General features: G+C 41.9%; 1 protein-coding gene across 4 annotated transcripts in view; it reads right to left on the bottom strand.

The window, feature by feature from the left end:
- The window catches only part of LOC120371080 (BEN domain-containing protein 5), a 1353498-nt gene extending 1336534 nt beyond the window's left edge, over positions 1–16964 (bottom strand). For all 4 annotated transcript variants that reach the window (XM_039486580.1, XM_039486581.1, XM_039486567.1 and 1 more), the window contains exon 1: positions 16840–16964. In XM_039486580.1, the coding sequence (XP_039342514.1) occupies positions 16840–16870 (31 nt within the window). In that variant the 5' untranslated portion in view covers positions 16871–16964. The remainder of the gene's footprint in view (positions 1–16839) is intronic.
- Between the last annotated feature and the right edge of the window lie 2921 nt (positions 16965–19885).

Below are 19885 nucleotides of genomic sequence, written 5' to 3'. Positions count from 1 at the left end.
TATGTCTGTTCAGGTTGGTCTTGACCAAGCTGAATGCTCTGTTTTGGGTGAAACTGCCCCACAAACGGACTAAATTCAGATTATACTGAGTCAAACCCAATTCTCCCCCAAAATCCATAAAATGCATGGTAGTAGTGCATATATAATTTTACTTAATGGCTTCCCTAATAGATAAGGTTTGGAATAACACTCACCAATAGACAAAATGTAATGATTTTGAGACCCAACTTCTGACTTTACATTATAGTCATTCAGCCAAGTCCATTGGCGGGTTTCAGTAGCTCCTATAAATAACATTTCTCCACATGAAGACTGATTTTCTCAGCTCTTGGATTGATGATAATTAAGACATGCAGAATTATCTCTCTGTAATGGTGGCTTTCTTCTCTGGCTATAATAAAGCTACTGAGCCCTTCTGGATTTTTCTGGGCACTTCTAGCAGTATCCTATGCTGTGTGTGCAGAAGCACAGGTGATTCCAACAAATTTATACCTCTTACCCAGTTTGGTTCTCCCTTTCTTTGGATCCTTAACATAAAAGATGTAAAAAATATGTGGTTTACAGAAACACTGCCAAACAAGAGGAATTACTACTGTTGATACCAGTTCAGCATGGCACAAGGACATTGTAATAATTCTGCAGCCTAGCCAGATGTAGCCAGGAACTAGAATTCCAGTTCTACTGGCATCACAAAATGTTGGGAGAAGGAAAAAGAAAGAAAAATAACTCTCTCCTGGATGACTGTTTATGGTGCAACTAGGTTTTTCAATGTAGAAACTTAAATATACAATGTGACAGGAAGCAATGTTGTTTTGAAATATAGTGAATTTGTAGCCATTGTGATCTGAAGAAAACAAAAGAAATGCTGTTAAAGCTGCAATTCCCAGGACGTGAGAGAGTTAGGGTAAGTACGTGGCAGTACACTCACATGCCCATATTTACTTGCCATGCCCATACTCCCAGCATTTTCTATTTCTAAAATCAGGCAGAGCAAGAATTTATCAGACCAATCTGAGATGTGCAATCTTCACAATATATTGTTTCCTCAACTAGTCTGCTTTTGCAGTTTACCCAAAACGCTGACTTTCAAGAGTCTGTCTCAACATTGTAAGAAGTTACCTATATATAAGTAGGCATGACTACAACAGCAGAAACAACAAATATACTTTTGTGTGATCAGAACAATCTAATGAGAGTCTGCAAGATCATTTTATATTTATAAAATATAAACAGGATGGAAACTGCTATTGTAAAGCCAGCCCCCAGCACCGTCTGAAATGTAAGGATGACAACGTTGTCAGAGCAGTGTGATGCAGATTTCTAAAATCCTGTCAGTTGTAGTTAGGGTGCAGACTCAATTTAGAATGAACTAGATCAAAAACGTGTGCCATCTGAGTTGCGCCACTCACATGTTGGGAGGCAGTGTGACTGAGCAAACAGAACACTAGACCAGGACGTAGGCCAGGATTCTGTTGCCAGCTCTGCCATTGGCCTGCTGGGTGACCTTGGGTAAGTCATTTCACCTCTCTGTGCCTCAGTTTCTTCACTTGTAGACTAGAGATAATTATATGTAATTTCTTCATAAAACACTTTCATATCTACTGATGAAAAGCACTACATAAGAAGTAGATGTTCCTTAATTATTATTAAACCTGTAATAAGACTTTTGAAAAAACAAAGGCAAAATTGGGGTGTTCCAATGTATTGGTACGTTTAAATCCAGAGAGTATTCTGGCTCTGTATAAAATCACTATATTAGGTGATCTTCCCATAAAAGCTACCTCCAGAAACTTATAAAGATCCTGCTTTTTTTGAGAGAAAGCAATAGACCAGGGGTGGGCAAACGACAGCCCATGGGCCGCATCCAGCCCACCAGCCATTTTAATCCAGCCCTCGAGCTCCTGCTGGGGAGCGGGTTCTAGGGGATGCCCCCCCCCACTCCAACACTCCAGCCAGAGAGAGGGTCGGAGGCCGCTCCGCAGGGCTCCTGGAAGCAGTGGCATGTCCCCCCCTGGCTCCTACATGTAGGGGCAGCCAGGGGGCTATGCTCCACACGCAGGCCCTGCCCCAAGCGCTGCTCCCGCAGCTCCCATTGACTGGGAACCATGGTCAATAGGAGCTGCAGGGTTGGCATCTGCAGACAGGGCAGCACGCAGAACAGCCACTGGGCCACACCTCCACATAGGACCTGAGGGGGAGACATGAAATGAAAAACAGATTAAACCACTGCATGAAACATGTGTAAATTGTAAGTTCATCCATTACTAATGACCTGATGATGCTATAACTTGCATACTCTCTTTTTTAAAAATGATTTTGGTTTAGGAATATATTCACTCAAAGTGGAAAAATACATTTCATGAGTATATACCATAGTACGTCATGTTTAGTTTCATTGTAATAGTTGCATCAGTTCTCATGTGCAGAGAGTACTGATATAAATGTTATATTCTGCCTGCATTAAAACTGTCAGAGATACTAATCAGCAAACAACGTTTCTGTATCTTTGCCAATTTTTAAAAGTTGACTTTTGACATGTTTTTCATAGCAGGTGAATATCTACAGAAATGCTAACTAACAGCTACTTCTTTCAACCTTGAGAGATACTGTAGCTATCAACCAAACAAAAAGTACACTGAATTTAATAGTTCTAGTTCTTTGATAGGTAATTAATAAAGTGTTTACTTTAAATGCATAATACTGCATGTTTTACATAGTACACCTCTACCTCGATATAACACTGTCCCTGGGAGCCAAAAAATCTTACCGCATTATAGGTGAAACCGTGTTATATTGAACTTGCTTTGATCCACCGGAGTGCGCGGCTCCGCCCCCCCTCCTCTCCCCGAACACTGCTTTACCGCGCTATATCCAAATTTGTGTTATATCGGGTGGCGTTATATCGAGGTAGTGGTGTATATATGAAACTGACAGTTACTGCAGAGTTACACTGAAGAAACATAAGCCAGATTTGGCCCATGGACAAGCAATGGTTCTGCTGAAAAAGTAAAACGTGATTGGCCATGCAGGGATTTGTGATTATTCAATACATCTCCATACGTGGGAGGACATTTTCCCAAAAAGTACCTATATTTATTACAACTTCTTTAAATGAAATACAATTCAAAGAGCAAATCATCATAAGTACACTGCACTTCTCAAGTGGCTAAAGTCATTTTGGCTTTGCCATTACAATACACCTAGGAAATGCAGATATTCAGATTTAATTGCACACTTAGTTTATATGATTGTTTAAGTGATATGCATATCACTGCACTGCCATGTGTTGAATCACACAAGCAGACTAACCACAAGCAAGCATATTATGGCATTCAAATGGTTTTGATCCTTTAAGAATTATTTGTAATTCAACAGATAACTTGAATATGCAAGAATATTACTATTGTTTTTATAGTTCAGTATATATAAAAACTTTTGACCAAATAATGTTATGACTAATTGAGTCATTTTATAAAAATGTTAAATGAGACTTCCTTCATTGCATCAAGATAACTGCAAATAAAGCACTTAGTATATTTAAATGACAACTAGTGTGATGAATTTGGTCCCTGGATTCTTCTATTCACATTTCTGGGACTCACTTTCTGTGTGGCCTTCAACAACTCAGTAAAGCCCACATTTTCAGCAGTGGTCACTAATTTTGTGTGCCTCTATTTTAGGAGGTAGTTGAAAAATGCCCAGCCATACTGTCCTGGGAAATAAAATGTAAAACCAGAGAAGTTTCCATTGCTGGTAGTTATTCATTAAAAGTAACAAAACTAAAAGAGTGTGGTATGTTGACCCACTGTGATTGGGCTCCCTCCACTATCTCTGCCAGCTAACAGGCCTGTCCTACTGAAGTAGGCTGGTAGGTTTCCCAGACTCATGTGTGCATTTTATAGTGTGGAAACTCTTACAAGGGTGGGCCATGAGAGGCAGGTGCTGGAGGGACAACAGGTTGGAAACCCTGACAAAATTAGTACAAGCTCTGCCATGGGTCTGCAACTGTAAGAAGGAGGCCATTTTATTTAAGGCAGCATTTGTTGTTGCCTTCTTTGGCACTTTTAGAATGAGTGAGCTGGTGCATATAGCAGCTGCAGACGTATCCCAGCATGCATTAAATGTAACAGCTGTACAACGATCTGCAGGAGCAGCGTCATTGCACTTAAGATACTGGAAAACAGACCAGAAGGGAAAGGCTGGTGTTGAAGGGGTATCCAGGTAGATGCTTGTGCCCTGTAAAGGCAATAAGAGCCTTGCTAAAATTCCAGGGCCTCCAGGCAGGACTGCTGCCCATACATGGTGATGGCAGCTGCCTGACAAAGTACCAGTTCATCAGAATATTGAGAAAAACCTTGAGCAATGTGGTCTTGACCTTAAAACATTTGCTACTCATTCTTTCAGGATCACGACGGTGACCTCAGTGACTCCAGGGGTGTTTGGCCTATAGCCGGTGCACCAAATAAAAGATTGCAGGGAACATAAAAAAATGTAACTAACCAATGTGCTTGTTTGGTTTCAGGAGCTATATGGGGCATATGCAATATCTGGATTTGCAGGCACTCTAAAAGACACTGAGTCCTCGAGAGGGCAGCCAGGACAGCAGCTGGATCTCAGTTGGGCATCAGGGATGAAACGGTTTGAATCCAGTGGTTCGGCAGAAGAGGCATGCACTGCGAGCAGCTCATGCCACTTCTGCACTCATTGACATGCAATGCACACCCACCTCATGTCCTGGTTATTTACCTCGGGGAGAATGAGCTCAGGGGCTGTACAGGAGTTAACTTAAGAGTTAACTTAATGTAAACTTTATTAGATAATCATGGCCGGAGAGGAGGCTAGGATGGTCAGAAAGGCTCACAAAGCAGGTCTGGTGGGGAGCTACAGATCCAGCCTGTATTGTCAAGGGTAGAAAGAAAGTGAATAGCGAGATCACCAAGATATTCCTGGACATAGGGGATTCAGTGATACAGCATAGGGACACCCATTACAATCAGCTGGAAGTTTTCAGACATCATGGCGTATATTTGTCAGATGAAGGGGCTGACATATGGCTACTAGCTGTGAGGGAATGGATTGGATAGGAATTGTGTGATACCAGGCAATGTGGTTGGTTGGGATGAAGCGACCAAGCTAGTTGCTGGCACCCCCTGTAGATGGTTTCCAGTGTGGTTAAGAGAATAAAATGAACAGTTCCCAGACATAAAAGACTTGGGATTTTGGTCATGGGCCTTAGACTCATGTGATAGGGTGAGACTTTGTGGACTCTGCAGGCCTAGGTCAGACTTTGTGGCCCTCGCAGGCTGAGGTTCCCATTCTGCTGCACCTTCTGTGCCCCTTGTGGGGGGGGGGAAAGAGAGAGAGGAAGGGTGATGAGAGTGGTCATCAAAGAGAATGTAGAAGAAACAAAAAGGAGCTAGGTTTACCTGAGCCTGCTTGAAAGGCTGAAGCTTACTTCCAATGTACTAGCCCTCATCTATCCTTGTCCCAATCCATACCAAATATTGGGTAAGATATTTGACAGCCTTGGCTGAGTCAAGCGGGGGAAAAAAATAGAAAGACTGGGATCATCAGCGTACTGAAAATACAATATTCCATGCCTCCTTACTAGCTCTCCTAATAGCTCCATATACACATTCAACAAGAAGGACAAGTGGACCGCTGCAGAGGCCACCTAAGACAACCTTGGGACAGAAAAGCAAACTTCCTTAAACTACTCTCTGGGACCTTCTGAAGGGCAATCAGTCTACTCCTACTAGGGTTTTCAGCTAAGTCAACAACAAATCAATGGAACTAAAAGCAGCTAATAGATCAGATAGTATCAGCATGGACACCTGATTTTTATCCATTGTCTGTTGACAAGAGGAGATCAGTAGATAGGATGAATAGTCTGGTGGAATGGGAATCAAGAGACTTTGGTTTGATTTCTGGCTCAGCCTCAGACTTCCTATGTGTCTTGGGCAAATTACTTAATCTACTCTGTGCCTAAATTTCTCATCTAGAAAATGAGGGTAATAACTACCTACCTCACATGGTATTGTGAGATTAAAGTCCATTAGTGACTATGAGGTGTTCTCTGTAATGAGTCATGTAACCAACTAAATAGATAGATCATTTGCCAGATGTTGGTTTTATACCACACACACAAGACAGTACCCAACTTGACAATGATCAAGGAGAACTGAAACTTCTAAGTACTGTGCACGATTTTTTGCCATAGTCTTCTTTATCTGATATACAAATGGAAAATTAGATATTGCATAATAGTTAGTCAGATTATCAGTGTCAAGTGTTGATTTCTTAAGCAACAGCTGCATGCATAACAGCTTTCTTAAGAGCCACTGGCATCCTATGTCTTACCTAATAGCAGCACTGAAGCTCCACAAGCAACTGACCCAATTTTTCCCCACTGGCTATGACTGTAGTTTCCAATGCTGTGTCTGAAATTTTTAATTTTCTCACTTTTGAGTTTGGAGTCTTTTTGACTTGTTTCTTCATTTAAAAAAAAATCATTTCTGAAGTTTAGCACTACTTTTGGAATGATTCCCTCAGCAAGGATGTTGAAATTAATTACACTATTAATTACTGGTTCAATTTTAGCTAATTCTTGAAGCATTCATGTGAGTTACTTAAAACTAAACTGAGAATAGCTCCTCTACTTCTGTTCTCTAGAATTGCCTGTTCCACAAAGCAATAATTAGAAGGTGTAAAGAAATTGCTTCTCTATGCATTGTCCTCCTTTGATACTTGACCAGTTTACATGTATATAGCTGACATCACCCTTTATTATTTAATCAATGCTTTATAAGAGCATATTGCTCCATATCATAAGACTGATTTTTTTTTCCATTTTTACCCACAAATCTCTCAAAGGATTGCAGAACAGAAGAGCTAAACAACAAACAACTGTTTGAGATTTTTCTATGTTCCAAGAAAATAAAATCTTAGCAAAGTGATTTAGTATATATTATTAACACTTTTGCATTAACTCTGCAATAACAGGTTGAAATATAGAAAATACTTCTTATTAACAGGAAATAGATTCAGCAATATCTTAACTAAGCAAGTGGCCAAGTTATAGTATTTACGGGGGTTTGAGACGCAAGTGAAATGCTATTACTATACAGAAAACAAATCAAACTAACATCAAAGTAAAGATGCACAAAGGAAAAGTACTGAGAGATCTACAATTCAAAATGACTGTAACACATTATTACTGACTACAAGTAAAAATGGTAACGTTAGATATCTCAAATATAGATTTAAAATTTAATTTCATAAGATGGTAATTTTATGTTATTGGTTATTGCAAATAAAAATATATGGAGTATTTAATAATAGTTAAACTATTTAATTAATAATAAAAGTTAGATACATTTAATAAGTAAGACCTCCTCCTTCAAATCCCGTCTCAAAATCTGCCACAATAACTATCAGAAATTAGCTAATTTATGATGCCAGGGTGAAGGAGCAGATAGGGACAGCTGATACATACTTGATTTATAATAATATTTTGTTAAAAATTAATGAAAAAATTAAAATACACATAGTTTGTATATATAAAAATGTATTTGACTGTATCCCTCTCCTTTCACATTTCGATATCACTTATTTTCAAATAGGGCCCAATCATGCAAATACATATGCATATGAGTAACTTTATTCATGTGAGTATTCCCACTGAACTTAATGGGACTACTCACATGCTTAAAGTTAAAAGCAGTGTTGTTAGTGCCATGTTGGTCTTAGGATATTAGAGACAAGATAGGTGAGATAATATCTTTTATTGGACCAACTTCTGTTGGTGACAGAGACAAGCTTTCAAGATTACACAGAGCTCTTCTTCAGATCTGGGGCCAGATCTACACTACAGAATTACGTCACAGAATCACAGAAGTGTAGAACTGGAAGGGAACTCAAGAGGTCTTCTAGTCCAGCCCCCTGCATGGCGACCTAATTTACATCAGCATACAGCCAGCGCAGTAATTAAATTGCTTTTGCGTGTCCATACTATGCCCCTTGTGTCGGTGGCGCTTGCATCGATAGAGAAAACAGCGCACTCTGGGTAGTTCTCCTACTGAGCAACTCGCCATCGTCTAGCATAGGGTGTTTTGGAAAGGTTTTGCAGTGCCTCATGGGGCCAAACAAGCCGTGCAGGGATGACTGGGAATATGATTTCAACGTCCCATAATGCAGTGTTCTCCATCCAGGGGTGGCTCTAGCTTTTTTGCCACCCTAAGCATGGCAGTCAGGCTGCCTTCAGCGGCTTGCCTGAGGGAGGTCCCCGGTCCCACGGATTTGGCAGCTCGCCTGTGGGAGGTCTGCCGGTCCCGCGGATTCGGCGTACCCGCCGCCGAATTGCCACCGAATCCACGGGACCGGCAGACCTCCCTCAGGCAAGCTGCCGAAGGCAGCCTGACTGCCACCCTCGCAGGGACCAGCAGGGCACCCCAGGCATGCGCTTGGAACACTGGTGCCTGGAGCCACTGCTGTCTCCATCCCATAATTTCATCTGCATCCCAAAATGTTTCGTGCCTCTTTTAAAAAATCCCCACAAACCCATGCATTCCTCTTTGGTGTCTACCATCTGTGTCAGAAGCATGAATCCTACACAGCTGTGCACTACTGTGATGAGCGTTGCAAGCTTCAGCGCCTGATCCTGCCATATTTGCAGAGCTGCCAGAGGAGCTGCGGGGAACTTGGTGATTCCTTGGAAGTGGGATTGCTGTGGGCCATAGAAAGAAACAATTCAAAGTTGTTGGCAGCATTTACAGAGCAGCTGCAGATGGCGGAGCACCAGTTCTGGGCCCAAGAAACAAGCATTGACTTGACTGGTGGAATTGCATCATAAAGAGGGGTTCAGGAAAGATTTCCTTCAGGTCGTAGTCCCCATCAAGCATGGGTTGTAATTGTTGAATAATATCCTATCTGGGTTCCACTGTTGAGTGGTAGGTAACAAATAAGGGTGTGTTGTCAGAGGGGTTTTTATTTCTGTACTGAAGCAAGTTCTTGCGGGATATATGGGTAGTCTGTTCATGATGGCCTTATGACTGGAGGGGTGTTAATAGGTCACTTCACCTTGAATAGTCTCTTGAAATGTGTTAACTACTTATGCCAGACAATCTGTTTGTATTTAACACGGAGTACGTTTCCCAGACCTGAAAAGCTCTTTGTAAGTTCAAAAGCTTGTGTCTCTCACCAACAGAAATTGGTTTAATAAAAGATTAGCCACCTTGTCATGCTTAAAGTTAGGCATTTTCATAAATGGTTGCAGGATCAGTGCCCTCAACTGTAAGAGCGGAGTAGGCATCTTTTTATGTGTTTGTACAGCAACAAGAACAATAAAGCTTGAATTCTGATGGAGGTCTCTAGACTCAACTGTGATATAAATAATAAAATTACATTTAAGGAAAAGTGTGGTAAAAGAATGTTTAGGTTGCAAAGTCAAGCACTCCAAAGTTAGGAAATACCAGGATTAAGGCTGCCTGTGCAGAGTGGGGTGCAAATAAGGGAAGGACAGGAGCTCTGAGAGTGATGAAGGATTGAAAGAGGGACAGGAGCTGGAGGGAAGGAGGACAGAAGCAGAGGGAGACAAGAGACATAGGCCTGGTCCACACTGGGGGGCAATGTCAAGGTAAGATACGCAACTTCAGCTACGGGAATACCGTAGCTGAAGTCAAAGTATCTTATCCCAACTTACCTCCCGTCCTCACCACTCGGGATCGACGTCCGCGGCTCCCCCGTCGACTCCGCTACCGCCACTCGCTCCGGTGGAGTTCCAGAGTCGACGGGAGCGCGTGCGGGGATCAATATATCGCGTCTAGATGAGATGCGATATATCGATCCCCGCAAAATTGATCGCTACCCGCCGATTCGGCGGGTAGTCTGGACCTACCCAGAGTGTAGTGCAACACCACACACCCGTATAGGACAGGAAATAAAGATTATTATATATACACAATTGAAACTGCAATAAAGTGATCAATAAAATACACACATTCAGTGAATAACATGTTTATTGTTGGAAGCTGGACCAAAAGGTTCAACAGTAATTTTTTTTCCTCCAGCCATGGGAGTACCTGCTGTCCCTCCTTTTACTATGATTAAAAGGACAGTGGCCCAAATGTAACATCAGCAGGCCACAATATTAATAACCCCAAAATGACGAACAAATACATATTAGAAGTAGCAATACTGATTCAGATACAAGTGTCCCAGACAGAAGACTCTTAAAAGATTGAGAGGATAACCGGCATACTTTGATCATGCTAGTTACTCTCTCCCAGGCCTTTGGAAAGAGCTGCATGTCTTCTGAGGAAAATACAGCTCCTGAAAGAAAGAGGGCAACCTGGGAAGAATGGGGTAACTAGTGAAACTGTAGCCTGAATTCCATTTCTGCAAAGTTAAATTCATTCACTGAATTTTTATTTTCTGTTTACCTGACAAGTAGGATGATCATTCAAGTATTTCTGCATGCCACATGCCAATAGAAGGTAGGTTAGTGGTTCAAAACCCTATCTGTATGTGGTTTAATTAAAGGGATTTAGTGGTCTCATCCACCTATCCCTAAATATTCCCTAGATATGTTAGTAAGGTTGTCTCTTTGTACAAAATTGGAGTGATAACTTGAACTTCAGTCTGAAAGGATGTTCAACCAAGTAGGGCATCTTCTTATATCCAGTGTCCTTTAAAAAGATATCAGACATCAAAGTGAGCTTAGCAGAAAAGCAGGAAGTGAAACTGAGCAGCTCTGAAAGGAAACTAACTAGTCCTAATAACTTTCATTTTGCAGTAGACTCTATATGTGAAGATTAACTAAATTACCTCTAATTTTGGGTCCCCATCTTGAGACTCGTAGGTCTCATGGCCGGCACCCAAATATGGAAGCATGCAATATTTGTGGATACTTTATAAAAACTGGCACTAAGAACTTGCAGAGGGAAACTGACTAGGACTCAGTAGGTGAAGCTCAGAGCCAACTGCAAGCAGAAATTAGTCCTAGAGAAACTACTGCAGCTTGATGCAAAAGGAAAGTGAATAACCCTAGTCAAATACTTCTGCAAAGCTCTTTACAAAGGGAATGGCAAAAAGAAGGGATAAGCACTAACAAAAAAGGAATGGGGGAGCCACATATAAAAGGGAAATTAGCACAAAGGAGATTAAAGAGAAAACAGCTGAAAGAGAAAGTAAATGTTAATAGAGAACAGAAATGAAAGAGAAAGAAAGATGAAAAAGGGAAAGAAACAGAGGGAAAAGATGGGGGGAGAGAAAGATGAAGAGAAGGATTTGCTACATAAGAGGAAAAGTTCCACCACTTTTTCCCCCACTATTTCAGCTGCTAATTTACAATTGGGAGAAACAATCAGGGGTATTGATATGAGAGCAAATAAAAGGGAGAATTTCAAGTCAATTTTATGTTTGAGACAAAAAAATATAGGAAAGTCAGATGGTCGCATGTGATATTTCAAGTAAACTTACAAATGTAAACAGTTGCATGTGATGTTAAAAAATTATTTTTCTTCTGTGTTGTTGTATAAAAGTAAAACTGCAGATAACATACTTCCCACCTCCTTTAAGTGTGGCTCCACTATGAAAATAGACTAGAAAAAAGGTCATAATGTAGTTCAGTATTTGTTGTCTTTCAATAATTTCCACAACAAATGTGCTCAATTTGCAAGTTAAAAGATGCATTGTTGGTTTCTTTTCTATCAGGCCTGCAAACTCCATTTAGGTTATGAGAGTTGAGCTGAATTTCTTCCCTCTCATGGATCATCACCAATACTATAATAAAGATGCTGCAGGACAAATTATGACTACAATTTCACCTTTTCAACCCCACTGTCTTCAAATTATGTTTTTGATGACACCATGCAACTTTACAGCCTTCACTTAGGATTGCACAGGTCCAACTGAATGAAATGTATTAACAATTTTGTTGATGAAATACAAGAATAGAATCTACCTTCTTCTCCCAGAGCTCTGTGTTGGTCTGCAGGACTAACAAAAGTTCAAAGCAATAAAATCTAAATGTTGCTGCTAAAATCAGTACATTAGTCTGAAAATACACAAGAAACAGATCTATTGAGATGCCATTTTTACAATCATTTTTCAGAGTACAGACACACTTTAATCAACATAAGAACATAGGAATTGCTACACAGAATCAGACCAGATGTCCACCTAGTCCAGAATTTTATCTTTGACAGTGGCCAATAACAGAGGCTTCAGAGGAAGATGAATAAACCTCAGTAAGCAGATGTGTGATAATCTGCCCCTCACAGTAGGTCTCAATCTGATCTGTAATAGGTAAAGATTGGTTTAAGACTTGAACAATGATGTTTAATATATGTTAGAAGTTTTTTGTTAATTAATTATAACTGGATATTCTTGATATTCATATAAATATCCAATCCTCTTTTGAATCACGTTAAGTTCTTGGCCTCCTCAACTTTGTGGCAATGAGTTCCACAGTTTAATTACTTGTGTGAAAAAGTATTTCTTTTTATCTATTTTGAATTTCCCAGATTTAATTTTATTGAACATCCATTTGTGTTATGAGACAGGGAGAACAGAAGTTCTCCAACTACCTTCTTTACACCCCTAATTATTTCATATACTTTTATCAATTCTTATTTGTCTCCTTGCTAAAATAAACAATCCCAGTCTTTTCAGTCTCTCTTCATATGAGAGCTTTTCCTTGGCCTTGTTCATTCTTTTCACTTTTCTCTGAATCCCTGTTAGTTCTCCAATATCCATTTTTGAGATGGGATGACCTGACTGCACACACTATTCTAGATGAAGCTGAACACTGATATATATAAATGCATTGTAGTATTCTGTGTCTTATTCACCCTCCCATTCCTTAGGCAACCTACAGTTTGTTAGCTTTCTTTGACTGCAGCTGCACATTGATCAGAGGTCTCTATTGTGCTGTCTTTCTTGAGTAGGGACAGTTAATTTAGAACCCTGTAAGATGTATGAGTAATTTAAACTTTGACTTTTCCTTAAAAATCACCTAGAAAAAAAAATCACAATTGTGTAAGGAGGAAATAGCAATCACTTATTTGTGAAATTATGAGAATTACTGTCAGTGGAAAGCCGCATGGAGGTCTATACATAAAAAAGGGTAATATAAAGTAAATGAAAAGGAAAAGAGCATTCTCTAAGATTGGAAAACATTGAATATTCATAGCTATGAAATAGAACAGGGTGAAATCCTTAGCTCTTCCTAAAAATAAATTACTAGAAAGAATTGAATGAAACACCTTAATAATCTTAAGGGTAGAGGAAAGAAATGAAGGACATTTTCAAAACCTGATGTATTTGGACTTAGGCACTTTTGAAAATTTTATCCGAAGTGACGGCGCAAGTTAGGAACCTAACTCCTATTGAAATCAAAGCAGTTAGGTGCCTAACATGCTTAGGTGCTTTTTAAAATCTCAAGAGGATCTTTAGGTACCTAAATACCTTTGAAAATTTGGCCCTAAGTACAGTAAATTACTACTGAAAATTGGACATACGTGATATTGAAAATTTTACCCATTGTTATCTATGTTTAACTTACTGAAAAATGTCTAAACAGGAGATACAGTATTTTTAGTACACAAGATTCTATTCCAGATTCTTCTGGTTGACATAACTTATTTGGACTTTCCAAAAAAACATTAATTAAAGTCCTCCAGAAGGAGGAAACTAAGCATTTCTGTATTAGTTTTGTCAAGATTTAGAAAAAGGCTAAGAGAGAGAAAGCTAAGAATAGGAATAAATGGTCAATTTTTAACATGGCAAAAAGTTTGCAGTGGGATTCCTCAAGGTCCTGTAATAGAACTGGTGGTACTTTTTACATTGCTAATGAACTAAAAAAAAAAAAGAAAGAAAGAAACAGTGATGTGGCAAAATCTGCAGATGACATGAAAGTATTTTGGTTAGTTATGATTAGAGAAGACTGACGGTCTTCAGGAAGACATAACAAAGCTAGGAGACTGGGCAGGGAGATGACAGGTGAAATTCAATGTCAACAAATGCAAGGTAACACATTGCAAGAATTAGTGTTTACCATGTTGCAAATTAACTTTAACTACTCAGGGAAAAGAGCTGAATGTCACTGTGCACATCTAAGTAAAAACCTCTGCTCAATGTGCAACTGTGATTAAGAAAGCAAACAAAGTCTTAGGATGTGTAAAAAATGGGATAAGAAATAATACTGAACATCATAATATAAATCGATGGGACACCCTCTTCTGAAATACTATGTTCAGTTCTAGTCACATTATCTCAAAAAAAGGAAAAAATATAGAAAGGGTTCAGAAATCTGCAACAAAAATGATTAGACACATGAAAAGATTTCTGTGTCAACAGTGAATGAAGCTACTGAGACAATTTCACTTTGAGAGATTAATATGAGGGAACATGATACAGATATAAAAAATAAGAATGGTATAAAAAAGTAAACTGACATCCTCTCATAATAAAAGAACAAGAGGACTCCTAATGAAATTAAAAGGTAAAAAATTAAAACTAATTAAAGGAAATACTTTTGTCTGTGTGACTAAGCTGTAAAACTGCCTGACACAAGATATCATTGAGGCCAAGAGCTTATTAGGATCCAAAAAAAGGACTAGATATTTATCTAGACAAATGAGAAGATTCACATTTATATTAGTTAGGATATATTCTTAAAATAAGTATAAACTCTTATGCTTTAGGGCATAAGCCAACCACTAAATTACAGGATTTAGGAAGAAATTTGCTTTTAAGAAAGATTGTTCCATAACCGTCCACTATGGTGTTTTTGTCACTTTTCTCTGAAGCATCGGATACTGGCTACCGTAAAAGATATCATACTGAATTAGGTGGCCCAATGTCATGATTGTCATGAATGGCAATTTGTATGTCCCTGTGATCCTTTGAAATGTGGCTTAAGAGCCCTTTACCTCAGTTTTCATATCTGTAAAATGGGGATAAAAATAGTAACTTCACAAAAAGGCTCAATTTGTGCTTTCAGATGCTAGGAAGAAAAGCAATATGCTGTAAGGGCAAAGTAAAGCATAAATGAAGCACTACATAACACTGGCTTTCAGAGCAAAACAACATTTTACACATATTCCACTTTTCATAACAAAAGGACCAAAATCACATCCCTACCTATAGGCAGCTCTGCTAAAAATGAAGCCACTTCTAGGTGGAAATGGATAGCAGATGCACAATATGCAACACAGTGCTGTGGGATAAGGGAAATTTTGGCCAAAGGCATCAGGGAAATTTATGAGAAGTGCCATAGGATGTTTAATATCTGCAAAGAATGATATTACCCTGGTTTTATCCTCAATAAGATTAATGCCCTTACTCCCCATAAAGTGTCTTGGAGGTGTTTATTTTCACACATGGTGGAAAGGGCAGCAGTTCTATCTCAGAACACTTGAACGCCTACACCTAGAAACAAAAGCTGTATGGGACCTTTAATGTCCATGAAGAAAGACAGGACCTCAGTTTCATCCACATTCATTCAATGAGCATAACGGTGGAATCATTAGCATCCATGCAGAGTGAACAGAATCCAGTTGTTTAGGATGTTGTCCAAAAGACCTTCACACAGAGTAACCTGTGTTACCTCAGTATAAAGTGTTCAGTATGCTGTAACTTAGCAAACTCAAGGCATTTTGGTCTTAATGGCATTGGGAAAGGGGACAACTGCTGAACAATCCCCAAACCTCCAGCATGGGATATGGTTTTAAATCCCAGTCCCATGTCCCCACTAAAAATATAATTTATTAAGAAACCAACAAATGTTGGATCAAGTAGATCATTGTCCCACGTGTGAAGGGGATGTTCCCCCCACCTTCTGTAGAAAGCACACCATTCCACCACCACCTTGTCCCCTGGTTGAAGGAGATACTCCCTCTTATCTCATTTGCCCTCTGAGTGAGGCTCTCCCCACCACCGCCTCCACAAAGGAGAAACCTGCTCCCACACATATGCACATCGATGCTGTGTGAAGGGGACTCTCCTCACTACCACCTTGTCACCTGTGAAAGGAAGATGCTCCATCTACCCTCATCACCTATGTGAAGGGGACTTTTAGTCCCGCCTCTTGAGTGAAGAGGTCTCTCCCCATTGCCCATGAAAAGGGGTTTCTCCCCCATTCCGCATTCCCCTATGACGGGGTCTCCCCCCACATTCCCTGCTTGAAGGTGCTTTTCTCTCCATCCCCATGTGTGAAGGAGCCTCTCCCCCAAAACCCCTGTGTTAAGAGGTCTCCCCCCTACATTCCCTGTATGAAGGAGCCTCTCCCACAAACCCTCTGTATTAAGGGGTCTCCCCCCTACATTCCCTGTGTAAAGGGGCCTCTCCCCCAAAACCCCTGTGCAAAGGGGCCTCTCCACTGCATTCCCTGTGTGAAGAGACCCCTCCCTCAAACCCCGTGTTAAGGTGTCTCCCCCCCACACATTCCCTGTGTGAAAGGGCCTCTCCCCCAAAACACTTGTGTGGAGGGGTCTCCCCCTATATTCCCTGTGTGAAGGGGCCTCTCCCCCTATATTCCCTGTGTGAAGGGGCCTCTCCCCAGAACCCCCTGTGTAAAGGGGTCCCCCCCGTATTCCCTGTGCAAAGGTGATTCCCCTCTGAAGGGGGCCTCTGCCCCCCCCATTCCCTGGGCAAAGGGTCCCCTCTCCCGAAGTCAAGCGGGGTCTTTCCCGCACCCCGAGTGAAGGGCACCCTCCCCTAACCCCTACCTGAAGGGACGTCTCCCCTCGTCCCCCATGCAAGGGCCCCGCTCCCTTAACCCCAGGTAAGGAGTCTCGGCCTCTCTCCTTCCCCCCTGAGACTGCGGCTGGCACTGACCCGGCTCTGCCGTCTTGCTCCTCTCCGCCATGTTTGTTGTCGTCCCCCAGCCGCTCCACACGGAGTGAGACGCTGCCCGGGCGTCACCATGGCAACACACGTCACAGCCAGGGGAGTCCCTCACTCCTCCCCCCCTTGCCACGGTGTCAGCAACGTCCCGGCGGGGGTAAGGGCGGGTGCTCGCGCGGATGCCCGGCCCCCTGCAGGCCCGCGGCAGAGGCGCTGCGCGGGGCGGGGGCTGGGCCGGTGTTGCCGAGTCTCACTATGCAGCAGCCACAGAGATGCAGCCGAGGGGGGGCGCTCATTGTATGTGTTTGTGTCTGCTTCCCCCGCCCCCGCACAGGTGCGCCTGACAATTACAGTGATGCAGCCCCAGGAGAGCGGGGGCGGGGGTTCCTTTAGTGTGTTTGTATGTGCCCCCATGCGCCCCCACCAGGTGAGTCTGACAATGACAATGCTGCCGCCCCAGGGGTGGGGAAGCACGTGATGGGTGTTTGCCCTGGCACCTACCTGTACCCCGATGCAGCAGGTGAAAAACTGTCCATGCAGCAATTAGGGTGATGTAGCTCTAGGACAGGAGGGGATCGTGTTTGTGCCTGGGTGGGTGGCTCCCTGCTGCCTTCCCTATGCCCCTGACTGAGCATAAGTTAATTACAGTGATACAGCCTATTGGGGAAGAGGCCAGGGCTCATTATATGTGTCCCCCACTCACACCTTCCTTCTCCCAACAGATGACAGATTACACATCATTATAATTATGCAGCCCCAGGGAAGGAAGGGCTTAGTAGTGTGTTTCCCCCACACACACCAGCAGGTGAGTCTATGTGGCAATTACAGGGAGGCAGCCTCAGGAGAAGAGGGGCTGATTATATATGTTTCCCCCTTGCCACTCACCATGTGATTTTCACTGTGTAGCAATTACAGTGGTGCAGCCCTAGGGAAAGAAGGGCTTATTGTGTGTGTGCACCCCCACCTTCCAGATCTCCACCTGACCTAAGAGAGCCTGACTTAGGTAGCATTCCACAGTGAGGCACTTTCTGAGCAGAGGGGAGGTGCTTGTTTCATGTGTGTGCCCCAAATGTGCCCCAAACCCAGCCGGTAAGACTGATCATTTGGCAATCACAGTGATGTCCTCTCAGGACTGGAGGGCCTGTGTGCACATGTGCCTTCTCAACCCCAGCAGGTTAAACTCACCCTGTGACAATTACAATGATGAAGCCTTCACTGAGGAGGCACTTGTTATGTCTGTGTTCCCCATATGGTACAGCAACTGGAGAGTGACCATGTGTGTCTCAGTCATGCAAGCCTGAGAGGGGAGGCTCATTTGTGGATTCCCACCATGGACATGCGCACATATACACACACCCACACACAAATACCCCTCAAAACCTTACAGGTGAGACTAACCATATGGCAGTTAATATATTGCAAGCACGGGAGGTAGAACTTGTGAGAGTGTGTCTGTCCCTGCCTCCTCAGATTTAGTAAGTGAGCCTTAAAATACTGCAAGCCTGAAACTGTAGGTAGGCTAAAGGATATCTTCCTGCAAGTGCTTTTATGAACATTGTTTTGACTTCTCACTAACTCTCTTATGGATTCCTTCCAATCTGGTGTGTGCTCTCTGTGGTCCAATGAAACCATCCTCATCAATGACCGCTTGATTTTTAATACTGTCAACCACTCCCTCCTCCTTCATGCCATCCTTCCCCTTGGGTTTTGTGACCCTGCCCTCTCTTGGTTCTCTTTATATTGCTCCAGTTACTGTTTCAGCATGTGTTTTGGTGGTTTCTCCTCCAGCACCCTCCTTTTCTCTCTGTGACTCAGGTTTCTCTGTCTATTGTCCCATGCTCTTCTTCCTGAAACACCTCCCATAGATGATCTTTCCTTCCTTCAACAAATTCAGCTATATCATGCCATGAATGATTTGTCTTCTCTTTTTTTCTGCACTTCTTTTGGCTTCCTCTATATGTCAAATTGTATCTGACATACTTTCCTGTATGACCAACCAGCAACTCAAGTTGAACATGGATAAACACAGTCTTTTTTTTTTCTAAAATTTCTCCAGTCTCCTGGCCCCTCCGATTTGCAACCTTGAGGTTCTCTCTGATTTCATCTCTTTTTCTCCCTATTCATCCAGGTTGTTACCAGGTCGTTTCATGTCTTGCTGTATGATACTCCAAAAATCTCACCCTTTTTCTCCCAACAGTTAAAACACTTATCCACATCCTGGTCATCTCCTGCATAGACTACTGCAACCTCATCCTGTCTGGACTCCCTGATATGCACAAATAGTCCTCCTCTGTCTGTCCTAAAGCTGCGCAAAGATTATCTTCCTCACTTGTGGCTCTGATCACATCACTCACTTCTTCATTTGGTCTCTCTTTACCTACTACTTCAAATTCTCATTTTTGTCATCTATTCAAGGACCTGTATAACTCTGGCTGAGTCTACATCTCTGATCTCATTTTTATCATGTTCCCTAGCTCTCTTTGCTCCATCAACTATGCCAGCATCAGTGCCTCTTTGTCCATCATGCATTCTTATCTTCAAGACTTCCTTGGTCCTCCCTACTCCTTCAGGCCTCCTTCCTCATGTTATTCAAATTATTCTTAGACTCACTTCTCACATGAGGTTTACAAACAGCACTCTGTATCAGTCATCTGCCTTCTGCAACCCCGTGTAATATAGGGTCCCACATTTCAAGTTACTCCATACCCACACAGTGCACCACTGAAGTCAGCAGCCCTCCCTGCATGGTAGGGAAAAGTATTTTTTTTCCAATCTAGATAGCTCAACTGAGTTAACACAAATATAAAGCCCTCTTATCACCTGTGTAGACATAGTTTAACATCTTTTAAACAAAGCCATATGCGTGGGTCCTGTTGTAGCCAAGAGTACCACCTGGTCCTACAACACAATTGAAAAGGTATTAAACTAGGGTTGCCAATTTCCTAATGTCTGCAAACCAGACCCTACCCCCGCCCTGCCTCTTTCCCCCAAGGTCCGCCCCCACTTGCTCCTCTCCGCCCTCAGTTCAAGCATGAGC

The sequence above is a fragment of the Mauremys reevesii genome, linkage group 8, assembly GCF_016161935.1.
Source record: "Mauremys reevesii isolate NIE-2019 linkage group 8, ASM1616193v1, whole genome shotgun sequence".
Classification (NCBI taxonomy): Eukaryota; Metazoa; Chordata; order Testudines; family Geoemydidae; genus Mauremys; species Mauremys reevesii.
The sequence above is the reverse complement of the archived record's forward strand: the minus strand, read 5'-3'. Positions and strand labels throughout refer to the sequence as shown.